Here is a 24097-nt window from a genome sequence, read left to right as displayed (position 1 = left end):
ACAGCAGTTTCAATCAGTTATGTTTTTTACTTACAGAGAAATGATCCCAGAACATTGCTATCCTTTTTGATTCTTGCATGTGACCTGTTCTTGTTTTTTGCTTTTACTCGATACTGTGAGGTGTCTGGTTCTTAATCACATTCCCATTGAAATGTAGGCGTTATTTTTCACTGTTTTTAGTTTTTCTACAGGTGTTGATCACCGCCCGTTCTCTGAACTGGTGACTGTTCCAGTTCTTTCTTTTGAAACATGCTTTTTCTGCGTGGAAGCAGCCCTAGAAGGATGAACTTGGTGTAGTTCCTCTTTAGGATTCTCAGACTATAAACTAGTGTAACATCATGTTCTGGAGGATAAAGGAGCGAGGGGGAGCACGCCTGTTAAACGACCTCCTTTATTGTAACAAGGATCTAAATCTTACCCACTATTCTTTAGAGAAACTCTCTTTGCATAAATGGTAGTTTTATGGATCAAGAAACGATAAAGACCGAGATTTTTTCTCTATCCTCTCACTTGAAAAAGAAAACCGATAGGTGGCAAAAAGCTGTGGCAAGACCTCTTGCACTCATAACATTGGCTACCACTCTTTCTCTCCCAGGGCATTCTGGTCGGCCCCTTTGGAACTTGTTGAAGCATTATTTTTAATGACTCCATTAATAGTGAAACACAGATCTATTTATTAGCATATCCGCAAGTAAAATAGTTTTATTGCTGCAATGGCATTAACACATTTAAGATTAAATCCAGTCTTGAATGGACACACAGGAGAGCCTGCTACTAAAGAGTGAAACCTACAAAAACGAGCATTTGCATTGCAATCGGTCTCGCCTTTGGGACCTTATATGTATTTAGCTATGCAGCACATTAGCCTGGGTGCTTAAACATCTACTATTTATTAACATGGAGGGAAAGTAAGCACCAATCTGCGTGACACGCCAGGTATTGGAACACGTGGAGAGAAATATTGACTTTCAGCCGGAAATGGTATAGTCCAAAGCTGTTTTTAATATAAAATCAGGGCCTTCAGTGGTCATATCACTGAAAATACAAGACTTGAAAAAATATTATTGTCTACAGGTGCTTGTGGAAGACAATTTCTATGGACTGGAATCTAGAGAATGCTAAAGTGATTTTGGTATTTTACTGACCTCTTCTGGTCGTTTTTTATCAAAGTTAAATGGAGGCAGTTGCCAGAAAAAGAAAAAAAAGAAAATGTCCCTAAGCAGAAAGCAATTCTGGTATTTTACTGACCTCTACTGGTCCTTTTCTATCAAGGCCGTTAAATAGAGGCAGTTGAACAGAAAAAAAAGTACCTAAGCGGAAGCAGACCAGTCCTAGGGATGATCTCCAGAGACCACAAAGTACCTACACTTATAAGTATATGCTAAAGTATATACAAGAGGTCTAGAATGCTCAACCTAAAAAGTTGTGTTTTAGCTGTGACAATCTGCATACAATTTGTATTGTTTATAGTTCTGCTCAACGTAGAACTACAACTTTTGCATTGTATGCTTTCAGGATAGCAGATACAGCTAACTTTGGCAAAACATTTGCTTTAGGGACTATTGGCTTTGCCATTGGTTTAGCTATGCTGCACAGCATCATATTGCACATCATTATCGATGCTCTGCAGCATGGCTAAAGAAAAAAAAATCTTTAGACGTGGCTGTCCACATCTTTTTATAAAGCGGTACAAAAGGGGGTGGTGATGGACGGAGCATCAGAACCAATCAAACACTCACACCCAGTCAACAGATCTGGGTTTGATCCATCACCGTTCTTTAGCCCACTCTGCCACCCCAGTTCAGACATAGCCATATGCAAATCAGTCTGACCCTGTGCCTCATGGGAAAAGTCCAGAGTGTTTGATTGGTTCTGATGCTCCGTCCATCACCACCCCCTTTTGTACCGCTTTGTTCGCCATAAGTTGGCAGGGTATGCTCAGACGTGAGTCCCTTGCTCACTTTGCCACTGGATTCAAGCAAGCCTGGCTGAAGATGGCTGAAATGCCAGAAACCGGTCCTAGGAAGCTTGTTTCCGGTCCAGGGAAGGCATGGCTTGGCAGTTCGGGCTGGACTGTTCCCATGAGGCACAGGGTCAGACTGATTTGCATATGGCCATGTCTGAACTGGGGTGGCAGAGTGGGCTAAAGAACGGTGATGGATCAAACCCAGATCTGTTGACTGGGTGTGAGTGTTTGATTGGTTCTGATGCTCCGTCCATCACCACCCCCTTTTGTACCGCTTTGTTCGCCATAAGTTGGCAGGGTATGCTCAGACGTGAGTCCCTTGCTCACTTTGCCACTGGATTCAAGCAAGCCTGGCTGAAGATGGCTGAAATGCCAGAAACCGGTCCTAGGAAGCTTGTTTCCGGTCCAGGGAAGGCATGGCTTGGCAGTTCGGGCTGGACTGTTCCCATGAGGCACAGGGTCAGACTGATTTGCATATGGCCATGTCTGAACTGGGGTGGCAGAGTGGGCTAAAGAACGGTGATGGATCAAACCCAGATCTGTTGACTGGGTGTGAGTGTTTGATTGGTTCTGATGCTCCGTCCATCACCACCCCCTTTTGTACCGCTTTGTTCGCCATAAGTCGGCAGGGTATGCTCAGACGTGAGTCCCTTGCTCACTTTGCCACTGGATTCAAGCAAGCCTGGCTGAAGATGGCTGAAATGCCAGAAACCGGTCCTAGGAAGCTTGTTTCCGGTCCAGGGAAGGCATGGCTTGGCAGTTCGGGCTGGACTGTTCCCATGAGGCACAGGGTCAGACTGATTTGCATATGGCCATGTCTGAACTGGGGTGGCAGAGTGGGCTAAAGAACGGTGATGGATCAAACCCAGATCTGTTGACTGGGTGTGAGTGTTTGATTGGTTCTGATGCTCCGTCCATCACCACCCCCTTTTGTACCACATCTTTTTATAGCCACTCGTACCACAAAACTATGCAGCTTCTTTTTTTTTTTCTTTTTAGTTACCCTTCTGTGCTGGACCGGTAACTAAAAAGAAAAAAAAATGTGACACTTAGCAACACGGAGGGCAATGGGGAGTGTTAGACGGGGCAAAGCAGAACGGAGAGCGTGGGTTGGAGGAGCTGGTGGTGGTCAGAAGCACATGGGTAAGAAAGCGATGCAGTGGGAGTGTTTAAGAAGCACATAGGCAAGAGAGAGGAATAAAGAGTGCAGCAAAGGAGCAGAGAAGTACACGAGGGAGACCACTGGAAAACATGTATTCTTGTGGAGTGCTTAATCAAAAAGAAAAAAGTAGCACTTGAAAAGCGAATAGTGGAATGACACAAGTAATGCGTCCATGACCCAGTGGAGTTACAAAGGCCCAAAGAGGAAGGAAGCCATCACAATCTAGTGAATAAGAAGAAAGCTGAAAATAGGGAGTGACAGTAAAACCAACTAACATGAAACAACTGGTAGGCTGTAAGCCCATGGGAATCTAACAATATGTCTTGCAACAGACCATGCATGCGCTGTCTAGTAAGTGATATCTAAGAAGTGTTAGCATACCTCTTTGAATGTCAAGCAGCAGTGAGAGGACTGAATTGTCCACGTACTGCTTTTTCTCTTGTTGAGCCATCAGACTGTGTAATTCTGTCTAGTGGAAACCTATTAAGTTCCTGCCTAAACTGAGTTTGGAGCCTACAACTCTATTCTTTGTTCTTGAACAGTTTATAACGACCTTTTTTTCTAACAATAGCAAGCAAAAGTTTGGAAGAGTGAAAAAAAGACATTTTAATATAAATTGTAAAAATACAATCTCCCCAAAATTAGCACTGGGACAACCTCATGGAATAATGGTGTCCTTTTCCATCTTTGCCAGTAATTATAAATTTCCGAGCTATCATAACGGAAAGTTTAAATTCTATTAAGGACCATATCTGTTATTCTGATGCTCTAGCCGAGAGGCAAATAGGTTTACCATGAAGGGACCCCACCTGGACTGAATTGCTTGAAAGACCTGTGGATGTAATTGCCTAAGAGTGGCCTCCTCCCAATGTCGGGAATGCCAATCAACACCTAGTTGGATTTGTCAGGGAGATGTTCAGTTGAAACAGAGTTTTTGATCTTGTCTCTCTGATGGTTGATGTAGGAAACCGCAGCTACATTGTGTATTGTGAGAGGGACACCACACTGGACCTTGTCTTTGGTCCAACACTTTACAGTGAAAGATCCCGCCATCAACTCCAGACAGTTTATGAAGGGACCTTTCTGCGGATTACCATTTTCCTCCTGTGGAGAATTCTCGTCACTGTGCTCCCCAACCCGAACCTCTGGCACCTGATTGTATTACTATGTCAGGTTGAAAACCGAAAATGGCACAGCCTTTTCAGGCCTTCATATAGGGCACCCACTATTGTAGTTCTTCTCCCGCCTCTTCCGAAAGAGAAACCGACTGGAGACCTCGATGGAGATGGAAAGTCTTGAGGCGTTGTAGTGCCCTGTAATGTAGAGGTCTGGGAAAAGGCCTGTATGGATAAGAACAAGAAGCCCAGTATGGGGGCAAGATGCCAAAGGCAAATTGAGGGATTGGCTAGAGTTTTCCACAGTTCGTGCTTTATCTTGGTAAGCTTCGAGATGGAAGACTCAAGGTGGCTTTGACATAATCCACCACGAACCCTACAAATTGCATGGACCGGTACGGAGTCAGAAGACTTCGACTCGTTGATCACGCAGCCAAGAGACTCCGAAAGATGGATAGTCTGGCATTGATCCATAATGAGGATATCATCCAGCTAAATGGTCAGACGAATTACCCGGAATCTCTAGTGTTCCACCACCGGTATCAAAACCTTGGTGAAACACCATCGAGCGGATGGTGGTCCGAAAAGAAGGGAGGTGAACTCGAAGATCTGAGACTGGAAAAATGGAAATGGTGAGATAGGCATCCATCAGATCCAAGCACACTTTCCATTTGTTTGCCTGCAGCAAATCACTAAGATGAATGCCCTTCATTTTGAAGTGGCGGTAGCCACTCGTTGAATTCCCTCAGGTTTATGACAGGTCGTTGACCCCGTTCCTCTTGTCTACCAGAAATAGGTTGCTGAGAAGACCATGAGTGTGTAAGGACATTGGCGTAATAGCCCCTTTCTCCAGGAGTTGGCCAATACTCACCTCCGAGAGGTCTGTTTGGCTGGGGATAGGAGAAAGGGGCCTTGGCCTGACTGGCTGGAATGGAGAGCTGTAAAATTCGTTAAGGTCTTTGCGGTTTGAAGAACCCAGGGGTCTGGTGTAATAGCCTCTCAGTTCTGATAGAAATCTCCCAATCTGCCCTTTATTCTGATGTCCTAGGAATGTTTTACCGTAACCTTGAGTATTATTATAGGGGCCGTTGCTACTCTCGAAGACGGGGGTAACTTCTTGTTGAGTAAAAGTTACCGAAATGGCTGGAGTCCTACCACTGGCCTTTCCGGACCTTTGACGGAGGTTTGTGGAAAGGATCGGCTGGTTAAGCGCCCCCGACTGGCAATAACTCGCAGTGTAAAAATTATTTTTATAGAGGATTTTCTTTTTTTAAATGTTTATTGTAATCTTTTTTAATTGATATTGATCAGCAACAGTGACAGTATTAATACTTAATCAGTGCACTTCTAGGAGGCCACCGCTGTGTCAACATCTGTAAACAATGCAATGCATAATATGTAACAGCGCCCCCCTCCCCTCCCACCGACAGCACTCCAGTCCAAGTTGCAATTGAGGAGAAAGATAAAAATAGTTTGTGAAAGATGAACACCCAGGTACAGATATCATGATGGTCATACGTTAGTCAGCACTCAGTTTTACCCCCTCCTCCCACTACAGGCCCTCTAGGGAGTCGTTGGCGATCCATTTAAACCAAATTTTATGGAATTTTCAGGGGCAGCCCCTGGTGAGGTACATCACCCTCTTGGCAATCATGATTTTTATAGAGGATTGAGCTTTATCAAGAGAGTTAAAAGTATTGACAAACGTTCCCAATTCGCAAAAGAAGGGATCTCCAAAGAGATTCCATTGCGCGATGGGGCCCGCCTCTGAAGTCGCCAATTTACCCAGTTTAGGGTCTATTTTAATCAAGAGGGATCTGTGCCTCAGTAGAGAACGCACAGTTGGCATTCTCTAGAAATATGATCACTCTTTGTGCCCAACTAGACCAGGTTTCTGGAAAGTTGAGGGTACAGACGCTTTAGCGTCTAAAGCCATGTCTAGGATCTTGGAAAGTGGGCCTGCCACATCTAATAACTTATCCTGGCACGATTGCCAGCAGTGGTCTATCCCTTTTTTGGGAGTCCCTCACAAATTCCCCTCGAAATGTAGCCATTTTGGCATCAATCTCTGTTGTAAGGGCCACCTTACCTTCAAGACAAGGACGGGGACATTCTGCCTTGAGGTGGCTACAGACCTCCTTATCCAAAGGCTTTTGCAATCGGAATGCGGCATAAGACGCCGCCTCTAATTCAGGGGATTATTCCGCAGAACACGGATGTATTAACTCTTCCGGATACAACATGTCGGAGTCGAGAATGTGAGAAGTCATATCAGGAGCAGTATCACTCCGGGAAGAGGATGTGGCGCAGCAACCAGAGCTGCCGACTCGGAGCTGGGGATCTGAGTTCACGTCTCGGCATCGGCTCAATATCCCATGATTCTGGGTAAATCACCTAATCTCCCTGGTGCCCATGGACAGCGCCTGGATACCCTCACAGGTGATAAGGCGCCCTATATAAATCTACAATTATATTTCTTACCCCTAGGTTTGCCAGAAGGATGCCAAGGTCTGGTGCGGTCACCCTCCCCATCATAGATGTTAGGGGAATCATCCCTGTCCACAGACCAGGGGGGAGGAAATGATTCTACAAATGCCTTCTTAGGGCGAGCAAAAGCATCAAGATCGACCCCAGGATCATCTGCGTGTTTGCGAATAGGATCTGAAGATGGTGCCAAGGGCTGCCCTGGAGGTAGTGGTGCCTGAAAACACATTTTCCTCACGTTTCTGTGGTGGAAAGTTCTGGAATGTGAGTGGATCCACAAAATTCCACCCACCCTGCATTCCCCAAAGTCTTCTGAGAAAAATGGTAGCTCACTTGTGTGGGTAGGCCTAGCGCCCGCAACAGGAAACGGTCCAAAACACAACGTGGACACACCACATATTCACAGTGAAAACTGACCCTTTTTTTACAAAGTGCCTAGCTGTAGATTTTATACCCTAGCTCTGCCAGCACCTAGGGAAACATAGTAAACCTATACATTTTTGAAAACTAGACACCCAGGGGAGTTCAGGAAGGTTTGGCTTGCGTGAACCTCCAACGTTTTCCTACCCAGAATCCCCTGCAAACCTCGAAATTTAACAGAAACAATCACTTTTTCCACACATTTTTGTGTGGGAAAGTTGTGGGATCACCGAGCTGACACAAATGTCCTACCACTCTGCGTTCCCCTTCGTCTCCCGAGTAAAATGATACCTAATTTGTGTGGATGGGCCAAATGCCTGTGACTGGGAAGAGCCAAAAACATAGGGATTAAGGGTATAGCACAGTGAATTCTAAGCGCTACATTTAAAAAAGAAAAAAAAGTTTCTAGCCGATTCTACATTGGACAGCCACACAAGTTAGGAATCATTTTACTCGGGAGACGAAGGGGAACGCTGGGTGGTAGGACATTTGTGCCGGCACGGTGACCCCACACACACACACGTGTGAAAAAAGTGATTTCTTTCAGCTAAATTTGAGGTTTGCATAGGATTCTGGGTAAGAATACTTTAGGGGATCCACACAAGCCATACCTCCTTGGAATCCCCCGGGTGTCTAGTTTTCTGAAATGTGTGGGTTTGATAGGTTTCCCTAGATGGCCGCTGCGCACGGGGCCAAAAACCCAGGTGACCCCCCTCCCCCCCTCAACCCCAGGCAAAACCAGATCGTTTTGAGATAGGCAATTTTGATGTCTCCTCAATACGTTTTGGGCCCTTGCCTGTCTCACGTACTTGGGCAACCCCACGACTGAGGTACCATTTTTATCGGGAGACCTGGTTGAACACTGGGTGGTAGGAAATTTGTGTCAGCCCGGAGATCCCACAACTTTCCTGCACAAAAATGTGTGGCAAAAGTGATTTTTACTCAGCTAAATTTCAGGTTTTCTGGGTAAGAAAATGTAGAGGGACCCACGCAATAATGTAATTTAAAATATCTAGGGCAACTTCAGAAATTAATACATATTTTGAAACATATCAAGAATAAACGAGTGACACTGGAAAATTAGAAAAATACAAAAATCGTTTATTAAGAATTAATAGTCAACAAAGACACAACATTCTAGCTAGCATTCATTCATCACACACTCATACTATATATTGATGTACATGATCTATTTAGAAACAATGAAATAAATTGCAATTGATGCAGTACAATAGTTCAATAAACACAATATTATTGTTAAGAAGGTGGTTTCCAAAAATGACTCTAGACGCTTTTTGCCAGACCACTGCCTTCCTCAGGAGTTCCACCACCGAATGTTGTGCTCAGAAAACTTTGAGAATGACCACAAAGCGAAGATGAAGAAAAAGATATATTCTCTATGCAGTAGGTCGCTGAATGTATTAGCAGGCGCATGAGTAGAAGAGGGGGATCCACGCAAGCCATACCTCTCTGGAATCCCCCTGGTGTCTAGTTTTCAGAAATGTGTGCATTTGGTAGGTTTCCCTAGATGGCCGCCGAGCACGGAGCCAAAACCCAGATGACCCCCCTTGCAAAACCAGGTCGTTCTGTGATCGGCAATTTTGATGTCTCCTCAATACGTTTTGGGACCTTGCCTGTCGCGTGTACTTGGGCCATCCACACGAGTGAGGTGGTAGGAAATTTTGTCAGCCCGGTGATCCCACAACTTTCCCACACGAAAATGTGTGGAAAGTGCTTTTTTCTGCTAAATTTGAGGTTTGCAGGGGATGTTGGGTAAAAAAACAGTGAGAGCCACGCAAGTCATTCATCCCTATACTTCCCTCCTTGTCAACTCAAAAATGTGAAGGTTTGCCTAGGTGACAACTGAGCTAGGGCACAAAGTCCCCTGCTACCCATATTGACAAAAAAAATATTCTTACAAAAGGCCATTAAACCACCACAAATATAAATCTAACACTAATTTGATAAAGTTAATCCACCACTTACACTGGTTGGTTTTAGCACCTCCAGAAACGCTGGCTTCAAAACACAAATACTTATCAAAGTATATAAATATTGAAGCCAAGCCTTCTGAAGGGGAGCCATAAAGCCACTTCACGGCACCAACCACTTTATGGTCCATTCACACGCCATTCATGCACCACACACAAGACTTCCATACCGCCAGCCACGGGCCCAATCAACCAGATCACTTGCACTCACATAAACATACAGCCGCCATGCAAGGGCCCATCACATTCATATGCCACAAGACATAATCAGTTTGACTACATTTTACCACCTGTCAAGTCTCCCCCTCCTTCTTCCTGAACGTTACTGAACGCATGTTGAGTGAACCCTTACTAATGGCTCCCATGACAGCCACATGAGGCTCAGGAAGACATGTCTTTCATGCACCTTTAGCGCACTCACTGTGCTAAATCAAACTCCTTCCAGTTTGTGGATGCAAGTTGGGGGGGTGCCTGTCAAGAATTCCTGTCATGCGAGGGGAGGAAAACGGTAACCAGCGAAAACGAACTACATCTCCCAGGATGCTTAGTGGTTGAAAGGTTATGTAAACAGGAGAGCTGTTACATAACTCAAGGAAAACACGCCCTTATGTAAACAGGAGAGCTGTTACATAACTCAAGGAAAACACGCCCTTATGTAAACAGGAGAGCTGTTACATAACTCAAGGAAAACACGCCCTATAAAGGGAGGAACCGGGAGGTACAACGCTGTCGGATATTGTGTTTACACCGACGTACCTGCTTAGTGAAGAGCAGTGTTCCGGAGTGGTGCTCCAGTAAGGCAAGAACGGAGGTAGGTCGAGTCGTTACTCCCTGGGCCGTGTCTTGCCCCATCGTCACCTGTGAAGGACCCGGAAGCTCTACCGGATAACCATTGAGCTTCGCTTTTTGACTCGGCTGAGTCAAAGCGCAGTGGCGCTTTTGCTGGTTGGAGTCGTAACTCCCAGCCCGACCAGAGATACAGGGACTGCCAGCTGTAACGCACACCAGGAGGTGTTTGCTGCGTTACAGACTCGGAAGTCCACGGGATCGATCGAGCGGCTGCTCTCGGTTCAGTCTTCTTTGCTTGTGATTGGGGTATCGGTGACGCATCACCAGGAGGTGACTCCGCGTCCCGGTGCAGTCTGAGGAAGAGGTTGAGCGGCTGCTCCCTTCAGGTAGAGACCCCGGCTGGGTGTTTCCCTGACTCCTCGATTCTCCCCAACACTCTTCGTGCCCCTCACAGCCTACCGATTGGCATTGTCGGCCGTTTCATTTCTGCCCTCTGTTGGCATACGCCGGGATCGGCGTATATGCAGAGGACGGTTAGGACCATCCGTGCTGTGGGCTGGTAACGTACTTAGCCTGGAGGATTCCAGTGACTATAACCTTTGTTTATTCCTTGTATTATTTTTGCCTTCATTAAAATAACTAAACCTTCACAAGTGGTTGCGTTCTCATTATCGTGTCTGTTAAACGATCCTGAGACGTTCAGGGCGTTACAGTGCCCTAGTATGCCACAAAGCCATTCCTCGAGCTGAGCAAGCATATCTACCTTTGATACCAATGCAAACATGCTGGAAATTGTCAAAAGCTTTCTAAAGATAACATCATAAACTATGAAGAACGGTTGAATGTGAAACACGGGTAGTTAGTGACAACGTAGCATATGTCCAATCCACCGTTATGTGCAGTGTCTATAATGCACTTATCATACAGCAAACTGACCATCTACTAAGTTCTAACGGAGGATGAACATGGCAAGCAGCATTGACCCATAAGTACTATAGTAAATTCAGTGCGAGAGTTGCAGCAATGAATTTGAATCCATGGGTGAAGATTAAGTCATGACGTTTATCTATACTACCTTTACTATCTGCCTTGTACCTTTGCAATACTCAACGGAATGCGCACCTACCGTAAGCTATTCTAACCTGTTCATATGTCTGTCCTCCTCAGAGTCCTGACTAATCCTGTCTAATTTTCAAGAGACCCTATACTAATGCCTTCCATCTCTAGCTACTTGAAACTTGAGAAAAATTTCTGTCACGTGCTATCAATGCTCTCATTGTGCCTAATCCAGTTTGTGGATGCATGTTGGGGGGGTGTTCAAGTATGCTGCTAAGCCATTCCTCGAGCTGAGCAAGCATATTTGCCTTTGAAACTAAGGCAAACATGCTGGAAATTTTCAAAAGCTTTCAAAAGAGAACATCATAAACTATGAAGAACGGTTGAATGTGAAACATGGGTACTCTGTGACAACGTGGCGTATGTTCTGTCCACCAGTATGTGCAGAGTGGGGACTATAATGCACTTGTCAATTGGCGAACAGAACAACTACCACGTTCTGAAAGCAGATAAAGGTGTTGAAGCCCATGATTTCCTGAAGTAGAGGAACAAATATTCTGCAGCTGCTTGCGTAGTGAAGGAGTGGCCCGCAGACAGTAGGTATCCATTCACACCAATTGAAAGGTTTACCTATTGGCAGCTCCGCCTCAGTCAATTTCCCAGTATTTTGCTTTAGTATGATACAACATAAAGCAAGTAGGAAAACCGAAGGCAGGCTTACCTTTCCTTTGCGAAATCCGTATGCTCTCCAAAAAGACTAATAAAGAGAGAAAAAAGACACAATATTACTATACCTTGCCACATACCCATCATCGCAGCCTTTAGCGCTGGTGGAAGCCAGTGCGACAATCATTTTGGCAAGCTCCCATGACTTTCAATAAATATCTGTTATTCAGCGCCAAGATGCCTACGGGTGAACGTGTGGTTTACAATTGCACACTATGACTTCCTTTGATTCCCTCACTACCATCCTTGCAAATGTGCCCCTCATCTCTCCATAGCCCTTCTCTCACACACATTTCATCTGTTTCAAAGTGTTTCTAATGCATGGCTTTGCTAATCCACTTAGCTATTCACTTAATACAGATCTGTTCTTTCCAGCCCTCTGCATTACTTTATGGCGTCAATACTGCCACTAGACAAAAGTCCGATATCTCTCTCTCTATCTAGCAGGAACTTTTTGTTGTACTCTGCAGAAGTACCACACTTTAATGACTTTCACAGTCTAATATTTTCAGCACTGGGAAATATATATATATATATATATATATATAACAGGTCTTGCTTTTCAGCAAGGTAAAGAACGCACTCACTCGTTTTTAGAAGTAATAAGGCGGATTCGTTCCAAGTCTGCCATGCCCTACGCGTTTCGGTCAAGTTACTTTGACCTTGTTCACGGGATAGTACAATAGAGATAAGAGTCTTCTTTTATTTCTACCTCCACATAGTTACTTCCTGTTTTACCTTGCAGCGCCATCAGGTAAGAGAAACCGCGTAATCTGCTTTCCTTCGCAAAGAAGTGCAATCACAGCTGCAGGTATAGGTGGGGCATACGGGGGCTTCCCAAACGATATTTCACTAAAGACACATCGTATCCCAAAGCGCTTTTCCGCTATAAGTTGTTCGTCTGAAGCAGACAGTCAAACAACCGTATTGGCAACAATTTAGAAAACAATACAAGCATAACTGAATAACATCTAATCATTAGCGCCAGCAACAAACGGGAAGGGAAACTAATTTTTTAAAGCGGAAGGGACTAAAGGGAGTAAAAGTAACCATATTTTCCCTGCCATGGAAGAAAGAGAGGCTAAAAGAAATGCAGAAATGTCTGATTTATTCATAACTTCTAACTCACAACGACCAGAGAGAGGACAAATAACATCACAGAGTAACAATAAAGAAACACTCAGATACTGGGAGAGACTTTCAAAGAAGGAAATAAATAAATGGTGGGAACTGATAACACTACAAAAGTATGTAGAAGTAAAAAGAATCCCCAGAGGACTTCGCCTCATACTAATGCCAAGCCACCAAGATACAAGTCTTAAAGACACGCTGTCCACGTGCAACATTTGGAGCTCTAGTGCAACCCTCTGCCTTTTTCTTTCATCGTTCAGCCCACAGATATTAATAGTGGCTATTCATAATCTAATCATGACAAACCTTATACAAAACACATTTCCAGGCTGTGATCAAACCCCATAGATTCTATAAAAGAAATTGAGTAAGAGGACTAGAGACTGCCAACTTATCCCTTGTAGTGTAATGCTCGACCAATTTTGCCCCAAATTTTGTGTGGTCCCACCACTCTCCCTCCCCATCTCTCCCAACCCCATCCCTGTCTCACCCACCACTTAGAAACGAGCAGCCAGGCCGCATGCCTGAAGGATAACACACAAAAAACATATCTGTTGTCACCCCCCCACCTCTGCCTCTCCCATTTATCAAAAACCCATGAATAAGTCCATATCAACAGGTGCATAGATAAACCCTCAAACACCGTTCACATCAGGAAGCTGAATGCCTCACACTAAACCATAAGATCCTGTGTAGCTGCAACAGAATTTAAGATCTCGCCTCTTCCCAACTTGAACAATACAAAACATTTTTTATCTACAGTCAGTGGAAGTTCCTCCTGTAATCTCTTAGATATTCCTGGGCTTGTATCTCTGAGGTGAAGCTGTAAATTTTCCCGTTAAATATAATTATTAGCGGAGCAGGATTTTGAAAATATACTTCCTCCCCCAGTTTCTGAAAAGGGCTAAAGAGCTGCTGCAAATGCCACCACCGCTCTACAGTAGCATGAGAAGTCGGGTCAAAAAAATAAATTAAAAAAATCTGATTCTGCTCTCTCTTTGCATTAGGCTATGCCATAATCATAGGTGGCCTTTCATAGGAGAAAATTATCAAAATTAACAAATATAGCACGGGGCTTCTCTTACTTGGTGGCCTGGCGTTTCTTTAACATAAGAGGAAATCAATGAGCCTGTTGAACCTCCAGGTCTGAGGTCCATTGTGGCTGGCATTTCCGGGAAGGCTCCTTTTAAAAGGGATACCATAAAAGCTCTAGTATCCTTCCCCTCTGCCCCTTCGGCAATCCCCAAGAATCTTAAATTATTCCTGCGCTGCCTATTTTCATGATCTTTAAGTTTCCACATCACATCCATAATCTTTACTTCTTGGGATGTTTTCTGGGCTCTCGACACATTAACCTCAGACTCAAGAAACTCAGTCTACCCCGAAACCAAAGTAATCCTGTCCACAATGTCCATGCAAGTTTTGTTTACTTTCCTGGCGGCTCCCTGCAGTTTTTTGAGGCAAGGCCGGCACATCTGCTGTCACTCGGAGCTTCTTCCTGCAGTTGTTAAATAGAGTAAAAAATGAATGCATGTGATGGCTCTACTGTACTGGGCGAAACATTTGCAGTGCCATCTAAAACTTTGCCACTCGCAGATAAGTCTCACTTTTTTCTTCGGGATATACCTGCTGGGTAGCCGAGTAATCCCACCTCAGCATGCAAGTGGTGTTTCCATAGGCGCCCCTGCCCTCCTGGGGGCCAGTGGCGTAGCTAGAGGGGGTGGGGACGGACTGCCCCAGGGGGCACAGGTTTTGGTGCGGCGGATGGCCCCCTCTCTTACTTGCAGCTGTAAGAATCGGCATTAAGCCCCCCCCCCCCCAGCCCCCGCTCTTACGTGCGGCAGTCGCTGCCGCATGAAGCGCCAGCATCTCCCTCTCCCCCGCTCTTCGATTAGGCTGCGGGCAGCAGATGCAGTGGCCACCACGGGTGGCTTAAGGCCTAGCAACGCCACTGCTGGGGGGCTTCTTTTTTTGTTTCCTCGTCAAGTGTTTATGTTGTGTTGAGAAAACCATCTCATTCGGGGCACTCTTAGGACTAGAGTCAGAGTCCAGATCATCCATAGATGAGGAGCTGTTGAGGTTAGATATATCAGTCATCAATCAGTGAGATAAATTCTCCCCTGTATCTGGCGATCCAGCATAGTCAAACAGCCCACCTTCTGGCCTTAAACATACCACAACTAGGGGAGTCAGAGAACTAGTTAGAGCCCGGTCACCACTGCAACCCTCTACTATCACATTCCCTTTGAAGGGGGTTGCTTTAGTTTCCACCTCCTCTGTCAACACTTAGCCTCGTCCTTCCCCAGGTACAAAAGTCGGCCCCATACCTGTTTGGTGGTGAGCCTCTGGACTTTTGCCTTGATTACTCCGTTCCAATTCCAAACAGTCTCCATCCGCTCCTGCAAGAAAAGTAACCAGCGATGTGTCTTTACAGCTCACGGAGACAGCAAGTCCGGACTCCTCCAGTGCTGCAGAGTCAATAGATGCCATGCTCGTCCTATCCATCTCTGCCGTAGAGCCTCTAGAACCTGCTGTAGAAAATAGGTCCACATTTAAAGGCTGAGAAGTCCCTGGTTCGGGTTCCGTTGAACACCAGCCAGATTGCTGTGTGTGTTTTTTTTTTTTTTTTTTTTAAAGCTTTCACCAAAGCTTCAGATTTAGCCCTCGTTACATCCTCTCCTTTCTTGCCTCCCCTTGATTCTGGCCCGGGTCGATGACAGTCTGATAGTGGGGCAGGGGCAGCGGCCGGTATCGGAACTCTAAGCCAAGATTTACTGCTTTTTAGCCCCCTACCTTCCTAGCCAACACCAGAAGGAAGATCCGTGCAGATCGGGCAATACACCGCACAGCGTCAGCCGCCTCGGTGAGTACCAAACGGCCCAATAAGCTACTGGTGCACCATCAAGTGTTACACCTTCACCGGCAAACTCTTCCAAGCATTCCGTGGTCCTCTTACAGCATTTCAAATTCCGACAATGTCTCCTCCGTGCACACCCTTATCAGTACAGTACCCTCACAACGGGTGAGCGGATCGAGAGAGGAGCAGCGAACAAGCAAGGTGCCATCTTGCTTCGCTGGTATTTTTTAACATTTCCAACTGTATATATCCATATTTATTTTTTGGCCATCTTATTGGTATTTATTGTGTTTTATTGTGTTTTGAGAATAAATGGAGCTGTAAAATGGTATATTTCCATGTTTATTTAACTCATGGACGTGTACTCATAATGGATGCCTGTGACATTTTAGGAATTTCGCAAAAGAGACCCAGATGATGGATGGAATGCAGAGCAAATCAAACATTCACCCCCAGTCAATAGATCTTGGTTAAATCCATTGTTCTTTTGCTCATCATGCCACCCCAGTTCAAATCCAGCCATATGAAAATCAGTCTTGACAGTGAACACACAATGGCTGAGATGGAGATCCACGCCTCCGTTCTCACCTGAGGCTTGCCGGCTCCTGGCTCCTCCTCCCCCGCTTGAGGCCGTGAAGGTGAACGTGCATGGCGGGCGTGGTGGTCAATGGCGGACGGCAACGGCAGCGGGAAAGTTTAGCGCCCAGCCGACTGGATTTTCTTCCATGACCACGACCGCTACTGGATTGTTTGTTCGTTGTCAGTATCACGGCGACGCACCTTTGGGCTCCGTGGCTTGCTGCGATGCTTGTGAACGAAGCGGCGGCTTAACCGGCAGAGTGCACACCAGCGTTGTTGTGGTCGGTCTTCCCAGCAGCCGAGCAGGCACTTCTCAGCATGGGGCTTCACATCGCGTGAAAGTCGGGTGTTTCAGTCGGATATTTTCCGCGGCAGAAGCACGTGGTGAGTTGGACATCTTTGGATTATTCCTGTTTTTTGGATAGTTAGCGCAACTGGTTCGTGGCTTGTTGCTGGGAAGTAGCCCTGCCGGGGGAAGGCGTCATCCACGGTACTTTATCCTTTGGATTCAGAGACTTTCGGGGATTTTCATTTCGGGAGAGGAGGGCAGATAGAGCGGACCCCTAACTCTAGCTGAACTCTAGCTGGTTTCATTCTTTAAATTCTTTTTCCTTTTTTTTTTGTTTTTTTTTTTTTTTTGCCGTCTTCCTTCGCTCAATATGGGAAAACTACTCAACACACGCAAGGCAAAAGTTCTCCGCCTCCAGGCTAGAGAAGCCAAAAACGCAGACAAATTATTGAGCAAAAGTGCTGATAAAAGTGTAAGCTTTGATGAGGGGGAAGCAAGAAGAAAATTAACAGCTCTGGGAGCTCAGAGGAGTTGGAGGTATCTTTGGTGGAATCTTAGACACTGGATGCAGAGCTCGCGCATAGTGCAGAGGAGGCTCCTTTAACCCTCATTCAAGACCGTATATCTAAGCAAGATAAGCAAGATAGAGCCACGGATGTGTTAAAGGGGACCAAACCATTTCCTCTTTTCGACAAAAAAAATCCAGTGCTTTCTTTAGATACTATATTCCAAACTTCCTCTTCTCAATCCTCAGATTTGCCGAATAAGCTCAATCCTTCAGCACTTTCAACATTTTCATCATCCTTATTGAAAGAGAACTCTTCGACGCACCCTCATAAAGATAGTCTGAAAGAGGCTATTCCTTTGGAAAGTACGGCTACAGCTCCATTATTGACCGACAAGCTGCTAGACACTCCTGCTGATTTTGTCTCTAATGTGAGTCCCCCTAGTTCCTTTAGTCCCTTGCTAGATCTCGACACCAAGACTGTAGGGGAGATCCAGATGTCAGTTAAAGACATGCTAAATCTAATTCTTGATGAAGTTCGAGAATTAAAGAGGGCTCAAAGGGCAGAGCTAGCTTCGATTAATCAACGACTGGAGAAAATGGAGGCTCTCTTTTCTATATTCCCGGTTCGTCTCCAAGAGGCCAAACGCGTATTTCAAGTTTGGAGGATCAAATGACGGAGGTCAAAAAAGATGTAAAACATCTTTCTGTGTGTACACGTTCGTTTGAAAATAAATTGGATGATTTGGAAAACTATAATCGTAGATCGAACCTTCGGATTGTGGGGGTTCCAGAAGGCCTCGAAGGCTCTAATACGCTGCAATGGGCAACATCCTTTTTAAAATCTAAAGTGATCCCCAACTATGAAGGCGATTTAACTATTACACGTGCTCACCGCGTTCCTGCTCAGCCCTTTCCAAATTCCTCCCTTCCTCGAACAATGTTACTTAATTTTTCGGATATACGGGTCAAAGAGACTATTCTTTCAACGGCAATTCAGAAAAGACAATTATTTGTTACTGAGACTGTCAAATGTCGTATTTTTTCAGATATGTCTGCCTCCGCTGCTCGGAGAAGAAAAGAGTTTGTTCAAATGTTGGGGCTGTTTAAAGCTAAAGGGGCACAAGCTACGATAGCACAGCAGTCCAAGCTTAAAATGTTAGTTAAAGGCACATTTTTTATGATTTCCGATATATCAGCGGCACAGGATCTGCTTAAGGAGATTTCACCCTCCTAAATTATTTTTTTTTTTTTTCCCTTTTCTTTGTTTTGTAGGGGGTGTCTATTTGCGCCCCGGATGCTAATAGTCTTATCCTAGAAGTGGGTCTGGGGGCTGGGGGGGGTCAGATGAGCCAGCGGGAGTCCGCAACTCAGGCGGCCTAGGGGGTGTTAACAGGTCGCCCCAATGAAGTGGGTCAGGATCCTATGGTCAGCGTGGAGGGAGGTAGCTGGGCCATTGGAGGGTGGGGTTCGGGGGGGTGGTGGGGGTGGTGCTGGGGTGGGTTGGGCTGTTGGTGGTGGTGGGTGGGTTGAAACAAAAAGGAAATTGATGGTGTCTGATTATTTTCACTTATTTTTCTATTTGTCAGTATGTATTCAATGTATTCAAGGGGTAAGGAGTGGTTTGGTGATAATTCTCTTTAGTCAATTTAATTTAGATCTCAATGTCTAATAAGGAGAGTCTGAAGTTGCTTTCTCTCAATGTCAATGGCTTAAACAATATTAAGAAAAAGTGTGCTATGGAAGTTTGGTTAAAGGCTGAGAATCCCTCTGTTATTTTGCTACAGGAGACACATATTCCCTCTTCCAAGTTAGATGGGTGTTCAATGCTCAAATCTTGGGCTTCGTTTCGGTGTTTTGCATCAGGCGATGAATCTCAGCGAGGGGTGGCACTATTCTTAAATAAGAACTTATGCGCTGATATTATTCAATCAGAACAGGGAGGCTCAGGACGTTGGTGCTGGGTCTCATGTAGAGTTAAAACTAGGCAGAGACCTTTTATTTTTGTATGTTGTTATGGGCCTCTAACAGACGATGCTAGTTTGTATGAAGATTTGTTTCAATCTCTATTAATGGTGTCAGGAGATATTGTGATGGGTGGGGATTTTAATGTGCTGATGGATCCTCATTTGGATTCATCATCTCAATCATCAAAACAACTTAAACGAAAGTTTTTCAAACCATCTCACATTATATCAAACTATTCGATCTCTCCGATCATTGGCGGGTAGATAACCCCTCTAAAAGAGAATATACTTGCTGGTCGGGTAGATTCAAATCCTCATCCCGTATTGATTTTATTCTAGCTTCACGTAACCTCAAGCTTGGCTTTCACAATACGGTGTTCAACGTATTTTCCGACCATGCTATGCTTATTAGGGAATTCATTTTTGGGGATACTAAAAGATCCCCTAAAAGATGGGTTCTCAATAAAGCTCTTCTTAATGACGATAAATGGGTCTCTGAATTAAAAAACGAGATCAAATACTTTATAACTCTTAATACTGGCACTGCCCCTATAAGTATTATTTGGGATGCTTTAAAGGCCTATATTCGCGGAATCATCATAGGGAAAGATGCGGCCATTTTAACTGCATCTAGGGCTGAAATAAAACTATTGGAATTCCGTATACATACACTTAGTGTTCAAAGGCAACAAAATCCCTCACCGATTAGTTAAAGATCAATTAAATGAAGCTAAACAAAAATACACCACATTTTTATATTAGCAGGGCGAGGCATTTTTTCGTATTCAATATCAGAAAATATACGAAGAAAGTAATTTTACTGGGAGATTCTTGGCCTGGCAGGCTAAGGAACAAGCAGCATCCAATTTAATTCGGGAGTTAAAATGTCCGGTCTCGCATCAATCTACAACTGATCCAGATAAGATAGGTGAGATAATGCATTGTCATTATCAAAATATATATTCTCATCAGCTTAAAATTAACCAGTCCAAATTAAATTCTTTTTTGCGGCAGGCTGTGATCCCTTCTCTTTCCCACTCCGAAGAATTAACCATGGCAGATGGATTTTCTTTGGAAGAGATAGAGGCGGTGGTGAAAGATCTTCCATCAGGGAAAGCCTCCGGTCCGGATGGGCTACCCGCAGAGTTTTTTAAAGTTTTTTTTCCCACTTTTTCAAATTTGTTTCTATTATTGCTTAACTCTATGTTGGCAGGAGCCTCAATTCCAGACTCTTTCCGCGAGGGCACTGTGGTTAGCTTTTTGAAGAAGGGGAAAGATGCTACCGATCCTAATTCATATCGTCCCATTACTCTCTTGAATTCGGATTACAAGATCGTCACTAAATTATTGGCTATTCGATTTAATCGAATTTCTTCGGATCTGATTCATAAAGACCAAAACGGTTTTATTTCCGGTAGACAGCTCATGACTAATACTCATTATCTGGCAGAAGCTTTGGATTACTTTGAGACACGGAGGATCCCTGCACTTATTTTGTTATTTGATGCGGAAAAAGCTTTTGATTTGGTGGTTTGGGAGACACTTTTTATTATTTTGCAGCCCTTTCATATTCCATCTAACGTTATTAACTTTATTCGTAATCTTTATTCGGGTGCTAAAGCTAATATTATTATTAATTCACATTCGGTTGGATCAGTTTCAGTCAATCGCGGAACCCGTCAGGGCTGTCCCTTATCACCGATTCTTTTTGCTTTTTTTATCGAACCCCTCGCAATAGCTATTCGGAAGTCTGCAGAGATTTCACCCCCGATTCCATTTATGTTGAAGATAAAACTTTATGCAGATGATATTATGTTACTTATCAAATCCGATTTGCAGTCTCAAGCTCAGGCATTTCAGATTTTTGAGCAATTTGAGACTTTTGGGGGTTACCGGATCAATAAAAAAAAGACCGAAATACTGATTTGTGGCAATCACATTCCCGAATTATATCCGGATTTACGTGGCTGTATTAATAATAAACCTAAAAGATATTTGGGGGTGTTTTTTTCATCTTCAGTTAAAGATCTTTTCGGTTTGAATTTTGTTCCCCTTCTTCAAAAGGTTCGCTCAATGCTAACTCGCTGGAACAAATTACCTTTATCAATTTTGGGTAGAGTCGCCCTGATTAAAATGTCTATTTTACCATTATTTAATTTTTTGTTCTCTACAATTCCGTGTTTTCTTCCAGGTTCATATTTTTCGAAAATAGAATCCTTATTTTCAAGCTTTCTGTGGTCACATAAAACGCCTCGTATTGCGATGACTACTCTTTATGATGGTTTAGATAATGGTGGCCTTGCACTTCCAAACATTAGAGATTATTATAATGCCTATTTTGCTCAGTACCTGACTCGATTCAAGGTCCCAACTCCGAACCCTAATGATTATATTAGTTTTTTCTTCGATTTAATTTTTTCAGAGAGTCAAATACCTTCCCCTCTTCAAGTACCTAAATCTCCAAAATTGGTCAGGTATAAAATAATAGTATGGTTTTTTAGGAAGCGTTCGGCCATGATTAGTAGATACTCTCTCTCTCTTTTTAATACCTCCTCCTTGCTGACTAATTTACTCTCATCAAGAGGGCAGGGGGTAAGCTCGGATTTAATGAGCTATTGGATTAAGGCCGGCTTTAGCAAAGTGGGCGATTTTTTACATTATTCCAGGTGGTTAACTCCGCCCGAGATGCGTTTACTAATTTCAGGAAATTTTTTGTTAGCCGGGTCTTATAATATAGTTTATAAACTTTTGCAGCAGTATGCTCCCACTTCCTTTACTCAGACTTCCCCTTTAAATAACAATCTTTTTTTCAACAGTACTTTAATAAGGAAACCTGGTGAGTGGAAACGTCATCTTGCCCAGTCTAAACAAGACGATCTAGGTTTCAAAGCAGTCAAAAAATGGTGGGAACAAGAAAAACATGTTTTATCATTAACGACGTGGCGGACTATTAATAAATTTAATTTTTCCACATTAAGGGGAGCCAATTGGCGCAGAATGCTATTTTTTGGAAAATGGCTCCTGTATTATACCCCGGCGGAAATCGCTAAAATGTTCAGTAATTATATACCGATCTGCTTTCGTTGTCGAAATTTCGCCCCAGCTAATTGGACACACGTCATAGTTGAATGCAGTATGGTCAAAGAGTTCTGGGCAGACATTTTTCGTTTTTTATGTTTTATCTTTCATATCCAGATATCTATAAATGTTAAATTGATGCTTTATGGCTTTGATCAGAATCTTAATCTTTCTGTCTCACTCGCTAAATTGCTATTCATCTGCATGGCAGTGGCCAGATCATTGTTACTCCAGAATTGGCGTACTATTCAGACACCATCTTTCCATGAATCGCTACGTAAAATGCGAAGAGTTAAGATTAGTGAGTGTAACTACGCGGCGAGGATTGGAGGGGGGAGAAAATTTGGGGAAACTTTTTTTGACCCTCTTTTCACGTATGGTATTTTAAAACTGTTCTTGTTATTTTAGATGGACGTTGGTTCGTTGTATGAGAGATGTTTGGTTTTTGTAATTTTATATTTTCTGTATTGAACTTTAATGTTGTATGACACCTTTCAGTTTCAATATAAAAAAAAAAAAAAAAAGAAAATCAGTCTTGACCCCGTGCCTCATGGGAACAGTCCAGACCAAACCGCCAAGCCAGGTCCTCCCTGGACCGGAAACAAGCATCCTGGGACCGGTTTCGGGGCATCACCCCTCATCAGCCAGGCTAGCTTGAATCCAGTGGCACAGTGAGCCTGGGACCCACGTCTGGGCATATCTGGTGCACTTAGGGTGAGAAAGTATAAGACACAGATGATGTACTGAATGCAGAGCAAATCAAACATTCACCCCCAGTCAATAGATCTGGGTTAAATCCATCGTTCTAGCAAATTATGCAGCTATGTGTAACACAACACAACCCTCACAGGTACATATCAGCTTTATACTACAAATATATGTTAACGTATGCCTGTACTTAAGGAACTCTCATCCTGTTTTTTAACTCTCCATTGTGTTTATCTGCTCAGCTGTTGCCTGGATTTCATGAAAGACAGCATGGAAAGTCTCACAAGAAGCACCGTTTTCAATATTTTTCCGCTCATAAAAACATATACAGATAGGAAACACATTGTTTTCTGTCTGAGTTTACCTGTAAAAATCAGCAAAAACAGAAAACTGGAAGCCTTATTTATATTTTGTTAGTATAGTAAACTCTTGAAAGGAAGGGGCTAGTCTCTGAACAGGAACCACCTTACAGAAATGGGATAGACCTTGAGGAAGAAGCACCCAACAGGAAGGGCTGACATCAGAAATTTCCAAGTGGTGCTTATGTTTGGTGCCAATCTTAGAAAGGGAACTATGTTTGATAGTTACCTTATTATAGCGTCTCGGTTTGTTGCCTGTCTGGGCAGGGTGCCTCCCTAAAGAAATGTTGAACTGAAGCTTGGTGCCTGGAACCATAACAAAAACCGTTGTCATTTTGTGCTTCCAAGTTCAAAAAGTTTAACCAGTTTGTGGATCAGAGGTACACCTTCCCTCAGTTTCCCTCTGCATCTCTAGCTCCATTTGGGAAGTGCTGGATTTTTTTTATTGAAGGTAATCTCTGAATAGACCCATGTGCATACCTTGTTTGGTATTCAGTTGTGTTTTGCCTTGATTGCCGGATTGCACATAAATGAAAAAACATTCTGTATACCATTTGTTTTAATTTCTTCTAGGAAATGCATGAAAATGTGAAGAAATGCAAAAATTTCTTAGCGACGCTCATAAAATTGGCATCTCATAATTCCCCTTCACCAGAAACTTCGAGAAATGTGAAGAGCCTTGTCCAGGATTTGTTGGTACATTATCTTCATTTGTATTCAAATAATTGATGCATCGAATTTATAATGATTTGATTTAGAACAAATGTGTATGTTATCTTGGAAATTAATATTATAACACAAGTGGTTTTGTCTAACATGCAGAAAGAAGTAAAGAATGATTCTTTATTACCACATCTTCCTTTTTGTACCAGTTCTTACTACTATATGAATATGTAGCAAGGACTGTGATGTAAA

The 24097-nt window shown here is 43.7% G+C and overlaps 1 protein-coding gene across 2 annotated transcripts in view; it reads left to right on the top strand.

The window, feature by feature from the left end:
• Positions 1-24097, top strand: part of LOC146776143 (transcription initiation factor TFIID subunit 4-like) — a 1156451-nt gene that overhangs the window by 265345 nt on the left and 867009 nt on the right. For both annotated transcript variants that reach the window (XM_085639557.1, XM_085639558.1), the window contains exon 5: positions 23756-23878. In XM_085639557.1, coding sequence (XP_085495683.1) covers positions 23756-23878 — 123 coding nt within the window. The remainder of the gene's footprint in view (positions 1-23755; positions 23879-24097) is intronic.

This window comes from Triturus cristatus, chromosome 12 (genome assembly GCF_964204655.1).
Source record: "Triturus cristatus chromosome 12, aTriCri1.1, whole genome shotgun sequence".
NCBI lineage: Eukaryota > Metazoa > Chordata > Amphibia > Caudata > Salamandridae > Triturus > Triturus cristatus.
Note: the sequence above shows the minus strand (reverse complement) of the source record. Positions and strands in the feature narration are given on the sequence as shown.